We start from the raw sequence: 14,530 nt of genomic DNA, 5'->3' as shown, positions 1-14,530 counted from the left end.
ATTTATTATGGACTTGGTATAAAAGTGAGCAGATGCTGAGGTTCAATTCAAATTAAATTTTATTTATATAGCGCTTTTCACAACAAATGTTCACACAAAGCAGCTTTACAGAGATACGGGTCCAAGCCTTTTATGAGTAAACACCAAGGTGGTGGCGGCAAATCTGCAGAGGTTGCCAACTTTCTGCAGCGTCAATTACTACAGACCTCCAAAATTTACATAGAGAGACAGAAAACTAACTATGTCCCCATTTAGATTTTATTCAGTTTAGACCCAAATCACCAAAGTTATAGAAACAAAATGGATAAAACACAAAAATTATTCAGAAATTCTTTAAAACAAAAAATCATTAAGGGTTATAATCTCATTACATTTACAGCACTTCTTCCAAAATATTATTCAGATCTGTAAATGAGAATAATGTAAATGTCAGCCAGGAGGATGTAGAATGACCAACTCAAGAACTCTTAATGTGTTGAGCTTTATTGACAGAGAAATCTCATCCTATTCTACCATGAGGAAAGTGGTGTTATTATATACCTTACTAAACTAAAAACAGCATTGTACAATGCACCACTTTTAATGTAATATTAAAAACAAGACCAGCGTATACAGTTTAGATGAAGGAATGTCAATACGTGGTTTTAAAAATACCTTATGAAGGGAAATGTACAAAACACAAAGGAAACATCGTTTTTATTACAGATCTAATTTGATTATATTGATTATCTGATTACATTGTACAGCATTTGCAAATTAGTTTGATTATGATTAAACTATAGTGTAAAAACTGTACACCTACATAAGAAAAGCTTAATTCAATAAAACTCTTCATCCTATTTAATTTATATATTAAGTACAACCATGCGCTGAACTGAAATTAAAAATAAAACAAACAAAAAACAACAGTTAAGTCCCATTTTTAGAATTCCAAAATCAATTAACAGATGTAACAAGAATGTTCACATGCTTCAACATTATTACCCATAATAAGCTGTTGCATTGTATAATTTCATACTTTTAATTCATCTTTACTAAATAAATGTCACATGTAAAAAAAGTCTGTATTATTGAATGTTCAAGAAATCTATTTTAGAAAATCCTGATTATTTCATCTTAATAATTTTATTTTTAATTAGCGGTCTTATTTCATCCATGCCATTAACCCCATTGATGCTGCTACTCCTACTCCTGCTCCTACTACTGCTCCTGCTGCTCCTGCTACTCCTACTGCTATCCCAGAAAATTTACCACTGGCTGCTGCTGCTGCTGCTGCCCCTGTTCCAACAGCTCCCACAGTTCCAGATACAATATGTTTTACTCGTTTCTTTCTCTGAACCTTACTGTATATTTCTCTGGTGTAAATCTGTTTTTCATTCTTATCCATCAGGTTGTCGATCTTCTTCAGCAGCTCTGTGACTTGGGTCTCATCATTTACATTTTTATTCTCAAACACATGATAACCAGCCATACTGTCAATCATTTCCTTCACAACTGACTCTCCTTGCAGGTGTTGTTCTATATTTGTCTCCTTTAACTCGTTTCCATGAGTGAACAAAATAAGGGTGTGTTTTTTTGCCTCTTCTCCAAGGGTCTCCAGAAACCACTTTACAGTTTTCTCCTCCTCCTCTGAGAATCTCACACCCAGTTTCAGCACCAGCAGAAACACATGAACTCCAGGATGAGCCAGATCAATGGCCTTCTCTATCTGCTCTTTCACTGTTTTGTAAGAATGTGTATCAAAAGGACCTGGAGTGTCAATCACAGTGACTTTTCTGCCCTCCAGTTTCCCGTAACGTCTTTCACTTTCTTTAGTTACAGACTCAGAGGATACAGCCACCATAAACTCTTGTTTTTTAAGGATGGTGTTTCCTGCTGAACTCTTTCCTGATCCACTTTTACCCAGCAGAACAATCCTCATCTCAGAATCTGTAGAAGGAGAATTTATTCAAATGATAATCACCAAACTGTTCACTAAGCTTTAGCTGTTAAATCCAAGAAATCCTAATCTTAACAACCCCTAAATTCCTCAAATGTATTTACTGTAAGTATTGAAAGTTAAAATGCCATGTTTTATTACAGATATAATGTCAGATTGTTACTCTCACTTTACCAATCTTTTAATAGAATGTCATTAATAAGTTAGGCAATGATCATAAACACAAAACACTGAATTTAAAAACTTCCATTTATCATAAGAAACACGCTGATTATTTTTACTTTTTTAAAGTTTGAGTCACAGATTTATTTGTTAAGTTACTCATAATTTAGTTACGAGTTTATGTTTAATAAAAAAATTAACTTACACTCAGTCCACATAAAATTAAACCTGGATTTTAATAGGAATGTTCTGTTCCTCCTTAAAAGCTGAAGACAAAAAAGTTCAAATGCATGAGCTGTATTTATGGTTTAGGACGGTGTTTTATAGTTATTATTTTGAGATATTGAGCCAGAGAGTATGAATAATTATTCTGAGCTGTTCTGTCAGAACCGTCAGCTTCCTTTGTTGGAAGTGGCTGGAGCTTTAATTTGCTGCTGGTCAAGCTCCACTGTAAATTATATCATCATTAAAAAAACTAAAACCAACAAACAATGACTTCAAATTCATCACATTCTTATATTTATATGAAGAATGGGTCACCTTCATAAATACAATGGAATTGCTAATATTTATATTTAGATATATTATTAATATTCACAATATTTTTTTAAGTAATTGCATTTAGTTGTTAATTATATTAATAATATTATTTCAGGTGGAAATTACAATGTGAATAGCCTTAAAAATAAAACAATACCAAGATGTAATTGTAGTTTGTAAGCTTTTGCAGAAAACCTTGTGACCAAAATTATGCTATTAATATTATTATTAAATATTTACATAAATACTTAACATTATCAATATTAGAATTAATTATTATTTAATGTTATAATTAACATGATTGGGGTCATGCAGACCAGAGTAACATCATTCTGATATAAATAAAAAATATCTTTTATTCTGGGCTCGATCTTATGGATATTTGGTAATGGTTTTATAGATCAACATTTCTTCAGTCTCAGGTCTCTGCACTCTATCAGTAGAGTAAAGGGAGTTTCTCCTGCAGGTGAGAAAGAATGATGAAGTTCTGTTTAGGATGCTATTCTAATAGAGGAGTGCCACCGGTGGATTAAATGTGATGTGGTTCCAAATAGGTGCCTCTTGATGGGATAAACAGCATTCACCCCGCTCCTTACACACACACAAACCAACAACATCAACAATAAACAGAATAGTAAATAAAATAACATTGCTGTTCCCGTAAATGAGCTGCTGGAGCTCCTTCACAGCGTCAACCAGCAGCTCAGTTTCCTCTGCTGAGAAGAGTTTATTGGACACGTCCAGGTAGCTGCACCGTTACAATAGCAATCCACCAAAGTCAGAGCTCACCAGAGCTCACCTGATTCTTTAAACCAGTGGTTTAAAGAATGTTTAATAAAGGTAAATGTACAAAACACAAAACAATAAAAAAAAAGATCCACAATGTTCTGACAGATTTTATTGATTATATTGATTGTCTGATTATATTGATCAGCATATGCAAATTAGTTTTTGTATGATTAAACTATAGTATAAATGTATCCTGTTACCTGTGTGTAGTGATTAACACCATGCAGTAAACTAAATATGTAGAATTTAAAAACAAACCATTACACTGTATAATTTCATCCTTTATAGTAAATGTTACACATATTCCATTTAATTATCTATGTACACCATGTATGTAATGTACAGTAAATGTACAAGAAAACTGTATTTTATATGTAAATCCCTGAAGTGCTGTAATACACTTTACTCTGATCACTCTGAATTCAGAGTTTATTTAATTTCCTCTTTTTCTTTTTTATTATTTTATCTGCCCCATTATCCCAAGCTCCTCCATGACCATGTTATTCTTTTTCTGCTAATCTTATTGCTGCTGCTACAATTCCAAATATTCCACCATTTCCCATTTTGCTAGTATTGACCCACAGAGTATTTGCGGTGGAGTTCGGGGCAGCTTCGCTGTAAAGCGTGAAGCCGAAGCCCCCCCTCACACGAAGAGAAACATGAGAAAAAATAATAAAATTAAAGAAGGAGGAAGATGGGGAGGAGGTGGGTGCGAGGTTGTTCAACGAGCAGGTAGAGAGGAAGTGACGGTTTATAAAGGGAAGGAAGTGGGAGGAGTGAGGGCGTGTATCAATCTCCCAAAACTAAGCTATAATACACACTCTTTGACTCTTATTGTACATTTTCCTGGTGTAAGTCAGATTTGTATTTTTATCTATTACCTCATCAATCTTCTTCAGCAGCTCTGTGACTTCAGTTTCATCATCCTCATTTTCATTCTCAAACACATGATAACCAGCCATACTGTCCACTACACCTTTCAGCTCTGTGTTTGAACCCAGGTATTCTTCTATAGTTTTCTCCTTTAACACGTTTCCATGAGTGAACAACACAATGGTGTGTTTTTGGATCTCCTCTCCAAAGTTCTCCACAATCCACTTCACAGTGTTCTTCTCCTCCTCTGTGAATCTCACATCCAGCCTCATCACCAGCAGAAACACATGAACTCCAGGATGAGCCAGATCAATGGCTTCTTCAATCTGAGCTTTCAGTTCATATTTAGGGGTTTTTCCATCGAACAGTCCCGGAGTATCAATCACCCAGACCATTCTTCCATTAACAAGCTTGTAACCTCTCCTACTTTCCTTGGTTATATGCTGAAAGGTAGAGTTCACATCAAATTTCTTTTCATTAAAGATGGTGTTTGCTGTTGCGCTCTTTCCTGATCCAGTCTTTCCCAACATCACGATCCTCATCTCAGAATCTGTAGAAAGGATATTTATTGAATCAAAATCCAAAACTGCTCACCGAGTTTTTTGCTGTAGTAATGACTTTCACTGCAGCTTTAAAAAAAAATCTAAATAATGTAAATGTATTGTTTTAACATTTAAAAGTCTGGGCCCTGTTTGTTACCTTCTATTGTGTATATATGTGAGAAAAGATACAGTTTGTTATTGCTTCTTTTACATATATGTTGTGATAGAATAATACAACAATAACCAACAAACAGTATTTATTTATTCATTTTTATAAAACGATTTGATAATGTCACATTCAAATGTGTATATATTAATATTTCTAATAATAAAATACTTTTTTCTTGAATTTAAAGCTGTTTGTGGGACAAATATATTTAACTTTAAAGTTTTTAACACTGAATTCAGGTGAACGTGAGGACAGCAAACCCTAACCTCACTTAGGTTTTACATTCAAACATGTGTTTGATGCCATGACTCACGCAGTGATACTAACAGAAGTTCTAATTAATTTATTGAGCTTGTTTTGGTTATGAGTCTCCATTTTCCTTCTTTCTTTTATTTTCTTTGACCTTTTCTGGGCATTCTAGCTTTCAGTTTCAGTTTTTCCTCAGTCAGTAAAGTATTAAACAGGCTTGGGGCTCTATGTTAGTGATCTATAGGCTAGATGTCAATTGTGGATCGGGCACCTGGATTTAGGGCATGTGGGCGTGTCTTTGGTATCGTGATGAACAAAAAAATACACCTTGTGTGGCTCAAAACACGCAAAAGGCATGTACTAATTCTCTTAATTAATCATGGGTGTGGTTAATTTTGGGCGTAACATGAAATAAACCAATCAGAGCGTCTCTTGCTCATCGTTCTCTTTAAGAGTAGATCAGGTGAGCTCTGTCTTTGGTGGATTGCTATTGTAACGGTGCAGCTACCTGGACGTGTTCAACAAACTCTTCTCAGCAGAGGAAACTGAGCTGCTGGTTGACGCTGTGAAGGAGCTCCAGCAGCTCATTTACGGGAACAGCAATGTTATTTTATTTACTATTCTGTTTATTGTTGATGTAAAGACTGGGTTTGTGTTGCTGTGTGTTCATGTGTGTGTTTCATGAGCAGGGATTTAAAGTTCAGCACATGGGTGAGGCTGTACAGAGACCTGGGCTTCAGCCACTGAAGAAATATTGCTCTTTGAAATCTTTACCAAATGCCCAAGTCGAGCCCAGAATGAAACATTATATTAATATGCAAAGACACTTTAGAATCCATGATGTCCACCGGAATATGCACCATTTTTTCCAGCACACATCTCTTTTTCCAGCATTCATAGAAAGCATGCAGTCTTTGTGTATTTGTGCCAAAACTATGCAAAATAATCTAAATGTTGTTTTCACAAATAATATATTTTCTGATACAATTTACACAAGGTAATGAAGATAAAATACCATATAAACCCCACACTATGTCATAGGATCAAGTAATGTAAAAAATGGCTTAAGATTTAGTACCTCTTTAAATACTTTATTGAAATGCAGATAATATAGATCAGAAGAATCAACAACCGGACTCAGACTAGACTCTACAACCTGATTAAAGTCTTCATTCTGAGGGGAAGATTCACTGTCCAGTGTTGCCAACTCCCCAGTAAGGAAAGTAGCTATTGGCTGTCCTAAAAGTCGCTAGAAGTCGGTAAATGAAGTCATCACTTAATTGGCATAAAACATGTTTTTAAAGCTTTAAAGGATTAGGGTTGTGGGAGAGAAAAAAGTGAGTAAAAAAAAAACACCATAAATATGTTAGAAATGTTACAAATGAACAACTTCTGTTGCTTTTTAAATAGGCTGTCACTTTTTTACAGTAACTTCATTTTTACGTGAATTACATAAATTAGTTTTTTGCCATGTTGTTAAATGTTATTATAAGAGCAGCCAGAACTGTTATTCTACGTTTTTTTTAGTTTGTTTGTTTTATTTTATTTTTATTAATTTTTTTACGTTTTCTTATGTTTTATTTTTTATTTTTAAACCTATCATAGACAAATTGTTCAATGGTTCAAAAGATATTTAGCTTTTTTATAAAGAGGCAGACACTGTGGAGGAGGTGAGGGACAGGCTGTGTGGTGAATGAGGTGAGTGACTGAGACTGTGTGAGTTATGTAAGGGATTTCTGTTCGTGTCACACTGAAGACACATTAATATTTATACTCTGATCTGTAAATACAGAGCGGGGTCAGTCAGCGGCGGCTGTGGGCACGCGCAATTCTTTTACAGTGTGTTGGTGAAGCGGTGTGTGTGTGCTCTGAGTGTGAGAGAGTGTGGGTCTGCACTGTGAGAGTAGTGGGCGGGGCTCACGGCAGCACCCGCTGCAGCGCGGAGGACAGTAACTGAAGAGCGCGTGTTCATCTCGAGTCGCCAAAAGTCTCCAATAACACCACAAAAACTCGCTAGATTTGTCGCTAGTCGCTTTTTTACAAAAAAAAGTCGCTGGAGGGTCTTAAAAGTCGCTAAATATAGCGACAAAGTTGCTAATTTGGCAACACTGTTACTGTCTCTCATTGTCTGATGGGTCAGAACATTATCTCCACTCAATAACCAATGAGTTTTGTGTTATATTCCAACAAGAAGCAGCTTCTCTGTCTTTAGTCTTACACCACACTTCCCTGCCCCCGCTCCCCACCCAGCACCAATCAGGGCAGTTCAAGCATAACAATGATTGACAGATATCTGCAGCCAATCAAAAATGTTCTAAACTCTTAAGCATCATATTCAGTCTCCTAATTTTCTATAAAAGTTTAAGCATGTTTAAAGCGATACAGAAACTCCCAGTGTTACAATGAGTAGGATTAGGATTTTCATAGTTTGGTATATCACCATCACATCCCTCACATGAAGTCTGAGAAGGCAGTGCTGGTATAGTATAAAATAATGCCTGTATAAAAGCAGTCAGTGAACTTTTTAATAGGAAGAATAAGTAAAAATCCCCCACAGAACTAAGATACTCTCCTTATCAGTGTCTCATCTTTAAGTTTTGGAAATCAGGTCATCTTTTGATCGCTTAGTTATTATATCAGTTACTATCAAATCAGTCAATTAGGTCTAATTTTAAAACACAAATCATATTTCATAAATCATACACTCTAAGAAATATAAGTACAGATTTGTACTTAAAAGAGTACAAAGCTTGTCGCTGGGGCTGTACCTTATATTAAGGTTCAAAAAAGTACCTTTCAGTGAAAGTCCTTTTTTGTACCCATGGTTTTTGTGCCAGTAAAGATTATAAAGATTATAAACATTGTCATCAACTAAAAATGGCTCAAAAACTTGATGATACAACATTGTCTGGCTTTCAAATAAAAAATGTGCAATTAAAATATATATTGTTCATTAGTACAGTGATGCAGAATACTGAATGTACCTTTTGGCTGGTTAAATGGTACAAATCTGTACTTATTGCTGTTAGAAATGACTTTGTACTTCAGAGGGAACAAATCTGACCCTGTAAAGACCAGTATTGTACCTTTGAGGGTACAATTATAAAGAATGTACCTTCGAGTACAAAAAAGTACTCATATCGTACCTCTGTTTTTTAGAGTGTAGTTTCCCATTTTGTAATTAACATTGTCTTCTAAACACACAAATAATTTTATACAAAGATACACCAATTCATGCACACAGTTAGTATGAACATGAATTATTTGTGTAATTTTAGTCTCTTCTTATCAGAACCATTGTAAGTGTATATATATATATATATATATATATATATATATATATATATATATATATATATATATATATATATATATATATATGTATATATATATATATATGTGTATATATATACACACACACACACACACACACACACACACACACACATATATATATATATAAACTGGAAATCACACATACCTTCACAGGAGGCCATTTGTTCTTTTACCAGATTCCAGTTAAACCTGTGAACCAAACAAAAACTAGCTAAAACCAGCAGCAATAAGACAGCATTGCATTTTAACACCCCACATTTATTTGTTGTAAAATTAACACATTATTATAATAAAAACACAACCCACCTCCAAATGTATTGGAAATTTCTTTATATAAATGTAGTTTCTGAAAAGAAAAACTTTCATTAAAATGATTTTAAAATACAACTTTTTAGAACATTAGATTTTAGAGTACTATAACGTGTTAAGATAAGGAAACTAGAGTACTATAACGTGTCAAGATAATGAAAAGTTCAAAATAAAAGCCCCCTTTCTCAATATCAAGTTATTCTGTTGTGGTGTGGTACTAAAAGGAATCTATATGATATCACAGATATATTTCACATAGTCCTGATAGTAGACCCCGTGTATGTGTCACTCACTTAATAACAGGACATCATGAGTAAGATTTTTATAGCCTTATATATTTTCTATTCTTCTGTGTTTTAATTTATGTTAAATATGTTTCTTATTATATTGTGTTGTTGCTGCTGGATGCCTACATTTCCTTTGGGATCAATAAAGTATCTATCTATCTATCTATCTATCTATCTATCTATCTATCTATCTATCTATCTATCTATCTATCTATCTATCTATCTATCTATCTATCTATCTATCTATCTATCTATCGTCACTCACTTAATAGCAGGTCATCATTATGTCTATTTTCAAAATAAAGCCAATTTAAATTGTTCAGCTTTTATCATTTTATCTCTTTTTTTATTAATCATAATAATAATCAAATTAAATTAAAGGGCCTTTATTTTAAATATACACATCCAAATGTCCTGTTATTAAGTGTGTGACACAAAAGGTGCTGTACTCTCAGGACTAAGTAGAACTTATCTGTGATAACAGGTGAACTCCTTTTAATAACAGTTTAAACATTTATTTTGAATTTACAGTGTCCTGATATTAAGTGAGTAACACTCTACTATCTGGACTAAGTGCAATTGATCTGTGAAAACAGATTCATTTTAATACATTTATTAAAGTAAAATAATATTATTGTTATAATCTAAAGGGCTTTTATTTTGAAATGACACATCATGATGTCCTGTTATTAAGTGACACATACACGGGGTCTACTATCAGGACTACGTGAAATATATCTGTGATATCATATAGATTCCTTTTAGTACCACACCACAACAGAATGACTCTGAGTTAGTCCCGCCCACTGAGTTTGATGGTTGATTGACAGATTGAAATATTCCATAGTGCAACGGTGTGCATAAAATAATTAAATAATTATTTAAATTATTTAAGTTAAAACTTTAATTAAATATAAATATCACAATCAACTAACGAAAGAATAATTACATTAAATTATTTATGCTAAGTTTTTACATTTAAATTAATAATGTAATTAATTAAATCTAATTTTAGATATTTATTTAACGTTTGAATTAATTATTTCTTTATTCATGTATTTATATAATATTGTCACAAATAACCCTCATATAATATATAGCAAGATCATGACAAAACATAGATTACTATAATACATGTTAAAAAAATTAAAATTACATCACTATAATATATATTAAAATAATGAAAATTACATCACTATAATATATATTAAATTAATGAAAATTACATTATTATAATATATATTAAAATAATGAAAATTACATCACTATAATATATATTAAATTAATGAAAATTACATTATTATAATATATATTAAATTAATGAAAATTACATTATTATAATATATAATAGGATAATGAAGATTACTATAATATATATTAAAATGTAATTCAGTGTGTTTATGCATTCCAGTACATACTGTATGAGCTGTTTACTCAGCACCTTGTTGCAAAATAACGATGCATTGTTTTATCTGAAGAAACAAATCTGAAAAAATCTTTTTGTGATATCACGTTTTTAGCCCAACATGGTTTTAAAATATAGAGCCAACCAGAACAGGGATTATTTACTTTTATTATTATTATTATTTTTTATTTATTTAATCATTTTCACTCACACCAACCTTTACATTTCCATGAAACACACAAACACTCACAGGTGAGTACACAGCCTCAGACACGTTTCTAAATTTTGGGTAATGGTTGCCTCTAGTTTATCAATATATAACACTAATATTAGTCTTAACATCCTGTTAAATTCTAATTGGTATAGAGAAGCTGGAAATAAACACAAATTAAGCATAATTGTGTTTTTTAAAACTAAATAAAATCAATACAAATAATACAATACCAGAAAGTATGAGACATAAGCCCTCTGAAAGTGGTGTATAATACTGTATTGATTATTTATAGTTATAGACTATAGTGTAGGCAATAATGTATTGCATTTATACTGGATATACATGATTAACCATTTTTAATTATATTACATTACTGACCAAACTGAATGGCATATATATAAAGATAGAGACTTTACAAAAAATGATGTTTGAATACTCACTGTGAAGTGCAGAGATGGCAGAGTCCTGCGCTCTGATGTTCTGTTGCAGATTTCAGAGAAGTTAAAGATCTCTCACAACAAGCAATGTAACTTTTATCATATGATCATTTATCATTCTGTTTATTTAAGAACAGTTTGGCCCCACCTCTGTATCCTGTGTCAGATTTAGAGAAGTGTGCGGAGCTTCTGGTCATGGTGAACATAAGGCTTGTGTTGTGTACAGTAGTAAAGTTGTAGTAAAATGGTATTAGTGAATATAGTAACTCTGTATTGTAGAGAAGAGAAGTGGGCGGAGCTTCTTCTGGTCATGGTGAACATAAGGCTTGTGTTGTGTACAGTAGTAAAGTTGTAAGTAGTATTAGTGAATATAGTAACTCTGTATTGTAGTAGAGAAGTGGGCGGAGCTTCTTCTGGTCATGGTGAACATAAGGCTTGTGTTGTGTACAGTAGTAAAGTTGTAGTAAAGTGGTATTAGTGAATATAGTAACTCTGTATTGTAGTAGAGAAGTGGGCGGAGCTTCTTCTGGTCATGTTGAACATAAGGCTTGTGTTGTGTACAGTAGTAAAGCTGTAGTAAAATGGTATTAGTGAAAATAGTAACTCTGTATTGTAGTAGAGAAGTGGGCGGAGCTTCTGGTCATGGTGAACATAAGGCTTGTGTTGTGTACAGTAGTAAAGTTGTAGTAAAGTGGGAGTAGTGAATATAGTAACTCTGTATTGTAGTAGAGAAGTGGGAGGAGCTTCTTCTGGTCATGGTGAACATAAGGCTTGTGTTGTGTACAGTAGTAAAGCTGTAGTAAAGTGGTATTAGTGAAAATAGTAACTCTGTATTGTAGTAGAGAAGTGGGCGGAGCTTCTTCTGGTCATGGTGAACATAAGGCTTGTGTTGTGTACAGTAGTAAAGCTGTAGTAAAGTGGTATTAGTGAATATAGTAACTCTGTATTGTAATAGAGAAGTGGGAGGAGCTTCTTCTGGTCATGGTGAACATAAGGCTTGTGTTGTGTACAGTAGTAAAGTTGTAGTAAAGTGGTATTAGTGAATAAAGTAACTGTATTGTTGTAGAGAAGTGGGCGTAGCTTCTTCTGGTCATGGTGAACATAAGGCTTGTGTTGTGTACAGTAGTAAAGCTGTAGTAAAGTGGTATTAGTGAAAATAGTAGCTCTGTATTGTAGTAGAGAAGTGGGCGGAGCTTCTTCTGGTCATGGTGAACATAAGGCTTGTGTTGTGTACAGTAATAAAGTTGTAGTAAAGTGGTATTAGTAAATATAGTAACTCTGTATTGTAATAGAGAAGTGGGAGGAGCTTCTTCTGGTCATGGTGAACATAAGGCTTGTGTTGTGTACAGTAGTAAAGTTGTAGTAAAGTGGTATTAGTGAATATAGTAACTGTATTGTTGTAGAGAAGTGGGCGGAGCTTCTTCTGGTCATGGTGAACATAAGGCTTGTAGTAGAGAAGTGGGCGGAGCTTCTGGTCATGGTGAACATAAGGCTTGTGTTGTGTACAGTAGTAAAGTTGTAGTAAAGTGGGAGTAGTGAATATAGTAACTCTGTATTGTAGTAGAGAAGTGGGAGGAGCTTCTTCTGGTCATGGTGAACATAAGGCTTGTGTTGTGTACAGTAGTAAAGTAGTATTAGTGAATATAGTAACTCTGTATTGTAGTAGAGAAGTGGGCGGAGCTTCTTCTGGTCATGGTGAACATAAGGCTTGTGTTGTGTACAGTAGTAAAGCTGTAGTAAAGTGGTATTAGTGAAAATAGTAACTCTGTATTGTAGTAGAGAAGTGGGCGGAGCTTCTTCTGGTCATGGTGAACATAAGGCTTGTGTTGTGTACAGTAGTAAAGTTGTAGTAAAGTGGTATTAGTGAATATAGTAACTCTGTATTGAAATAGAGAAGTGGGAGGAGCTTCTTCTGGTCATGGTGAACATAAGGCTTGTGTTGTGTACAGTAGTAAAGTTGTAGTAAAGTGGTATTAGTGAATATAGTAACTGTATTGTTGTAGAGAAGTGGGCGGAGCTTCTTCTGGTCATGGTGAACATAAGGCTTGTGTTGTGTACAGTAGTAAAGCTGTAGTAAAGTGGTATTAGTGAATATAGTAACTCTGTATTGTAGTAGAGAAGTGGGAGGAGCTTCTTCTGGTCATGGTGAACATAAGGCTTGTGTTGTGTACAGTAGTAAAGCTGTAGTAAAGTGGTATTAGTGAAAATAGTAACTCTGTATTGTAGTAGAGAAGTGGGAGGAGCTTCTTCTGGTCATGGTGAACATAAGGCTTGTGTTGTGTACAGTAGTAAAGCTGTAGTAAAGTGGTATTAGTGAAAATAGTAACTCTGTATTGTAGTAGAGAAGTGGGCGGAGCTTCTTCTGGTCATGGTGAACATAAGGCTTGTGTTGTGTACAGTAGTAAAGCTGTAGTAAAGTGGTATTAGTGAATATAGTAACTCTGTATTGTAGTAGAGAAGTGGGCGGAGCTTCTTCTGGTCATGGTGAACATAAGGCTTGTGTTGTGTACAGTAGTAAAGTTGTAGTAAAGTGGTATTAGTGAAAATAGTAACTCTGTATTGTAGTAGAGAAGTGGGAGGAGCTTCTTCTGGTCATGGTGAACATAAGGCTTGTGTTGTGTACAGTAGTAAAGCTGTAGTAAAGTGGTATTAGTGAATATAGTAACTCTGTATTGTAGTAGAGAAGTGGGCGGAGCTTCTTCTGGTCATGGTGAACATAAGGCTTGTGTTGTGTACAGTAGTAAAGTTGTAGTAAAGTGGTATTAGTGAATATAGTAACTCTGTATTGTAGTAGAGAAGTGGGCGGAGCTTCTGGTCATGGTGAACATAAGGCTTGTGTTGTGTACAGTAGTAAAGTTGTAGTAAAGTGGTATTAGTGAATATAGTTACTCTGTATTGTAGTATAGAAGTGGGCGGAGCTTCTTCTGGTCATGGTGAACATAAGGCTTGTATTGTGTACAGTAGTAAAGTTGTAGTAAAGTGGTATTAGTGAATATAGTAACTCTGTACTGTAGTAGAGAAGTGGGCGGAGCTTCTTCTGGTCATGGTGAACATAAGGCTTGTGTTGTGTACAGTAGTAAAGTTGTAGTAAAGTGGGAGTAGTGAATATAGTAACTCTGTATTGTAGTAGAGAAGTGGGAGGAGCTTCTTCTGGTCATGGTGAACAAAAGGCTTGTGTTGTGTACAGTAGTAAAGTTGTAGTAAAGTGGTATTAGTGAAAATAGTAACTCTGTATTGTAGTAGAGAAGTGGGCGGAGCTTCTTCTGGTCATGGTGAACA

General features: G+C 34.1%; 2 protein-coding genes across 2 annotated transcripts; both read right to left on the bottom strand.

Moving 5' to 3' along the window:
* Nucleotides 1–1,144: 1,144 nt before the first annotated feature.
* Nucleotides 1,145–2,264, bottom strand: LOC125785605 (GTPase IMAP family member 9-like). Its single transcript, XM_049469502.1, has 2 exons — nt 2,261–2,264; nt 1,145–1,929 (listed from the first exon to the last, which is right to left on the bottom strand). Exons 1-2 carry the CDS (start codon nt 2,262–2,264, stop codon nt 1,145–1,147), a joined length of 789 nt encoding a protein of 262 aa, XP_049325459.1.
* Nucleotides 2,265–3,710: 1,446 nt separating this feature from the next.
* Nucleotides 3,711–8,760, bottom strand: LOC125785604 (GTPase IMAP family member 9-like). The gene is made up of 2 exons (XM_049469501.1): nt 8,745–8,760; nt 3,711–4,853 (listed from the first exon to the last, which is right to left on the bottom strand). The coding sequence occupies exons 1-2, from the start codon at nt 8,758–8,760 to the stop codon at nt 4,234–4,236; spliced, it is 636 nt and encodes a 211-aa protein (XP_049325458.1). The 3' UTR covers nt 3,711–4,233.
* Nucleotides 8,761–14,530: the final 5,770 nt, after the last annotated feature.

This window comes from Astyanax mexicanus, chromosome 21, assembly GCF_023375975.1.
Source record: "Astyanax mexicanus isolate ESR-SI-001 chromosome 21, AstMex3_surface, whole genome shotgun sequence".
In the NCBI taxonomy this organism is placed as follows: Eukaryota; Metazoa; Chordata; class Actinopteri; order Characiformes; family Acestrorhamphidae; genus Astyanax; species Astyanax mexicanus.
The sequence above is the reverse complement of the archived record's forward strand: the minus strand, read 5'-3'. Positions and strand labels throughout refer to the sequence as shown.